The sequence below is a fragment of the Candida orthopsilosis genome (genome assembly GCF_000315875.1).
Source record: "Candida orthopsilosis Co 90-125, chromosome 3 draft sequence".
Taxonomy (NCBI): Eukaryota; Fungi; Ascomycota; class Pichiomycetes; order Serinales; family Debaryomycetaceae; genus Lodderomyces; species Lodderomyces orthopsilosis.
Genome location: NC_018296.1, coordinates 1,059,246 through 1,062,776, shown reverse-complemented (window position 1 = coordinate 1,062,776; position 3,531 = coordinate 1,059,246). Strand labels below are relative to the sequence as shown.

The window sequence follows — 3,531 nt, the reverse complement described above, 5'->3', positions numbered from 1 at the left end:
ATCACCTGGTTATATTTACGCTAAAGTATTCTTGGTTGTTTCTGCCTCCCTTTTCAATGGGTTTTCGTTCTTCAAAGCCGATAGGTCATTGCAAGGTTTACAAAATCAAATGTTTTCCATTTTCATGTTTTTCATCCCGTTCAACACCATTGTTCAGCAATTACTTCCACAATACGTAAAGCAAAGAGATGTTTATGAAGTTAGAGAAGCTCCATCAAGAACATTCAATTGGTTTGCATTCATCAGTGCTCAACTTACATCTGAAATGCCATACCAAATTGTTGTTGGGACTTTGGCATACTTTTGCTGGTACTATCCAGTTGGTTTGTACAACAATGCCGTTCCAACAGATGCAGTTGATCAAAGAGGTGTCCTTATGTGGCTTTTCATTACCAGTTTTTATGTTTACACAAGCACCATGGGTCTTTTGTGTATCTCATTTATTGAGCTTGCCGATAACGCTGCCAACCTTGCCACACTTTTGTTCACAATGTGCTTGAACTTTTGTGGTGTGCTTAAAACCGGAGAAGAACTTCCACGATTTTGGATTTTCATGTACCGTGCGAACCCCTTCACTTATTTAGTCCAAGGTATGTTAGCCACGGGATTGGCAAATACATCAGTTCAATGTGATGACGCGGAGTTGTTGACAATTGAACCACCCAGTGGACAATCATGCTCTTCGTACTTGAGTGATTATCTCCAACAAGCTGGTGGATACATCGTTGATACAGATGGCTGTCAATTTTGTCAAGTCAAAGACACGAATACATATTTGAACTCGGTAAATGCAAGGTACAGTGAAAGATGGAGAAACTTTGGTCTTGTCGTTTGTTTCATTGCCATCAATATCGTCTTGACGGGACTCTTTTACTGGTTGGCCAGAGTTCCGAAAGGAAATAGGGAGAAGGAGAACAAAAAGAATAATGAAAAGTAGATGTCGAAGGGATAGAAGCCATGAAATTTGGTTCATAGAGATAATTTATGTAGAATTTGTTTATATTTTGCGTGAACACGCACTACTTAAGGATTATAATTTAAAGTGTTTCTAAAAGTCATAAATTGGAACTCTTGTGCGTTTCAGTACCTAGAATGTAATTTACACTTTCGAAATGAGTAAGTTTTTCGATTTTTGCGTTTGTCATTTTCACTTGAAGTTTCAAATAGTTTTACAAACCCGAAAATATTGTGCTGTATGAAGTGAATGCTATGGGTATTATTTACTCGTATATCTCTTTCACAGTTCACGAGAAGCAAGTTTGATGTGGACGAAACATCTACATTTCAGGGCTTCAATCTTAGTATACGCCGTGTAAAATATTGCCAGAATTTTACTTTTGCCTCACTAATTGTTACAGGGTGGGTCAACTCTAACTGGTTTGCTACATTGCCATCGGCGTATCTCCTTAGCTCTTTCAGCAACCTCAAACTAAATGTATATTAAAGCTGGTCAACTATTCTCTCTGTTCTGTTACATCTCATGTAGATTTCATTCTATCTAAGCGGCGTCGAAAAGCAAAATATTGTAGAACAGTCCCACCACGTTGAAATTCCCTCTTCCACCAAAGACTCACTTATCAGATTTACTAACTTTATGAACGTGTTAAGCGTTTCTGATTACAACGGGTGGAAGTTGACTGGAAGCTACTAACAAGTCATTGTCGCATTGAGTAGGATTTGAATTCAGGGACATACCTCACGATTCTAAGAGTTTCTGAAGTTTCGTAGCAAAGGCATGAACATACAAGCGACAAACCCCTTCGTTAATCACCCAATTGACAATGTGGCCCATATAAAAAATCAAATACTTCAATCGGCATTAAAATAATCCCTAATCTGCATTGTACATAATTTGCGATACGAAAATAAGATTGTAACCGAATAACAAAGTCATATTGTTAAAGAAAGGCGTAAACGCGGCTCACATGGAAAGTTCATAACCCATTGTATCTGGCCAAAAGTCAAATACAGAGATTCATGTGCCATAACGTAACTTCTTCTGCACAAATATTATTGTGTTTATCGCTCGCTGTTATTTTTTCTCGTTAGTCACCTTTATTTGAAGTGGTTTCCATATATCGGAATTATTTATAACCAGCAATGTACCAGATTTACTCTAAATGCACTTGCAAATCTTAAAATAAATATTTGTTGCGGATTTAACAGTTTGAGTAACGGATAATTCTGATTTTTTGGAACTGAGTGTTACTTTATTTTGAACCCAATCAAATTGGATTTCATTTGGTGCTATACTGTTTAAAGAACACTATCTAGTCAGCTAGAATTCAAACATCATCTGATTGTATCTTAGTTTTGTGTGATGGCTCATGCCAGAGCACTAAAAAAATTAGGAACAATATGGAGAAAGAGAAAACAATAAACTCTCGTATTGGTCAAGTTGCGCCACTTCCATGTTTAAAAACTAAAATACTATTAGCTCCACGCAGAATTGAGACGCATGGAATCAAAGTCATTGTTTAATGTGTCCTTAGCTCCGTGATTTTTAGCATTTGTTTTTCTATTTTGTCACTGTATTCCGTGAATTCCATTTTGATAAAATATGCCTTCAAAATCTCAGAGGAGTTTGAACAGCCATAATGTAGCTACAATCCAACTGCCCACCCATGGAATAACAAAAAATATTAGACAATGGTTCTTTTAAGTGTTACTACTGGAACATCCTACATATTCATTTTTTGTATCTTACCTCCATTACTTTTTTTGCCTCCTAGATTGAAATTTCAAATGAGTTTTGGGTGGTTGGTTTGAAAATTACTTTAGATGTAGTCCTTTTCTATATCATATTTGCAAACAACTTTTATATTCTTAGATTGTAAATCATACTGATTTGAAGTAAAATTGACATTTAACCCCGAGGCCAATTTGATTGGTTTTGTAACTCAAGAATTACTTATTATTAGTTTTTTTCTTGGTTTTGCGCTCCTCTATTTTTTATGTTTTATGCATGGAGTAACCCTATTTATAAACAAAAAAATGACTGGAACCAACTAACTCATCGGTACTAAAATGTTTTTACATATACTTTGAAGCAATTAAACCATTGACGGCATAGAGGGGGGTCTCGACTGATTTTTTTATGTTTTTCCTTATCTCCGTATATATATACTACGTTTCATTATGCAATGAAAGTTCTAATCTCAGATCCGTACCATTTTAATTAATTACCAAGAGCATATTCTACCTGGCCTGATAAGATACTTACTAACTTCCTTTCTGTACGGACTTCAACAAATTGCAATGTCTGAGAATGACCCAAGGTCCAGCCAGGACTCGTCAAATCAGTCCGAAAATGGGGCCAAAAAAAACAATACTAATGACAATCACTCTATTGGAGACTACCAAGGATTCAATGCTCAAGGTGTTCATCAACTAGCAAAAACTCTCACAAATAACGACTCAGCTTCAACCAACAGCTTGAAAAGGTACCTCTCCCATATGTCACAGGTTCCAGGTGTAAACCCTGTTTTGGAAGAGGAAGAAGATGATAGATTGAATCCAGACTCTGACAAC

General features: G+C 36.3%; 1 protein-coding gene across 1 annotated transcript; it reads left to right on the top strand. All coding sequences in view use genetic code 12, as the record gives it.

Moving 5' to 3' along the window:
* Positions 1-937, top strand: CORT_0C04700 (hypothetical protein; the record flags this gene model as incomplete). Its single annotated transcript, XM_003868700.2, has 1 exon — positions 1-937. A coding segment is annotated over one exon (937 nt), but the record flags the coding sequence as incomplete, so codon positions are not given.
* Between the last annotated feature and the right edge of the window lie 2,594 nt (positions 938-3,531).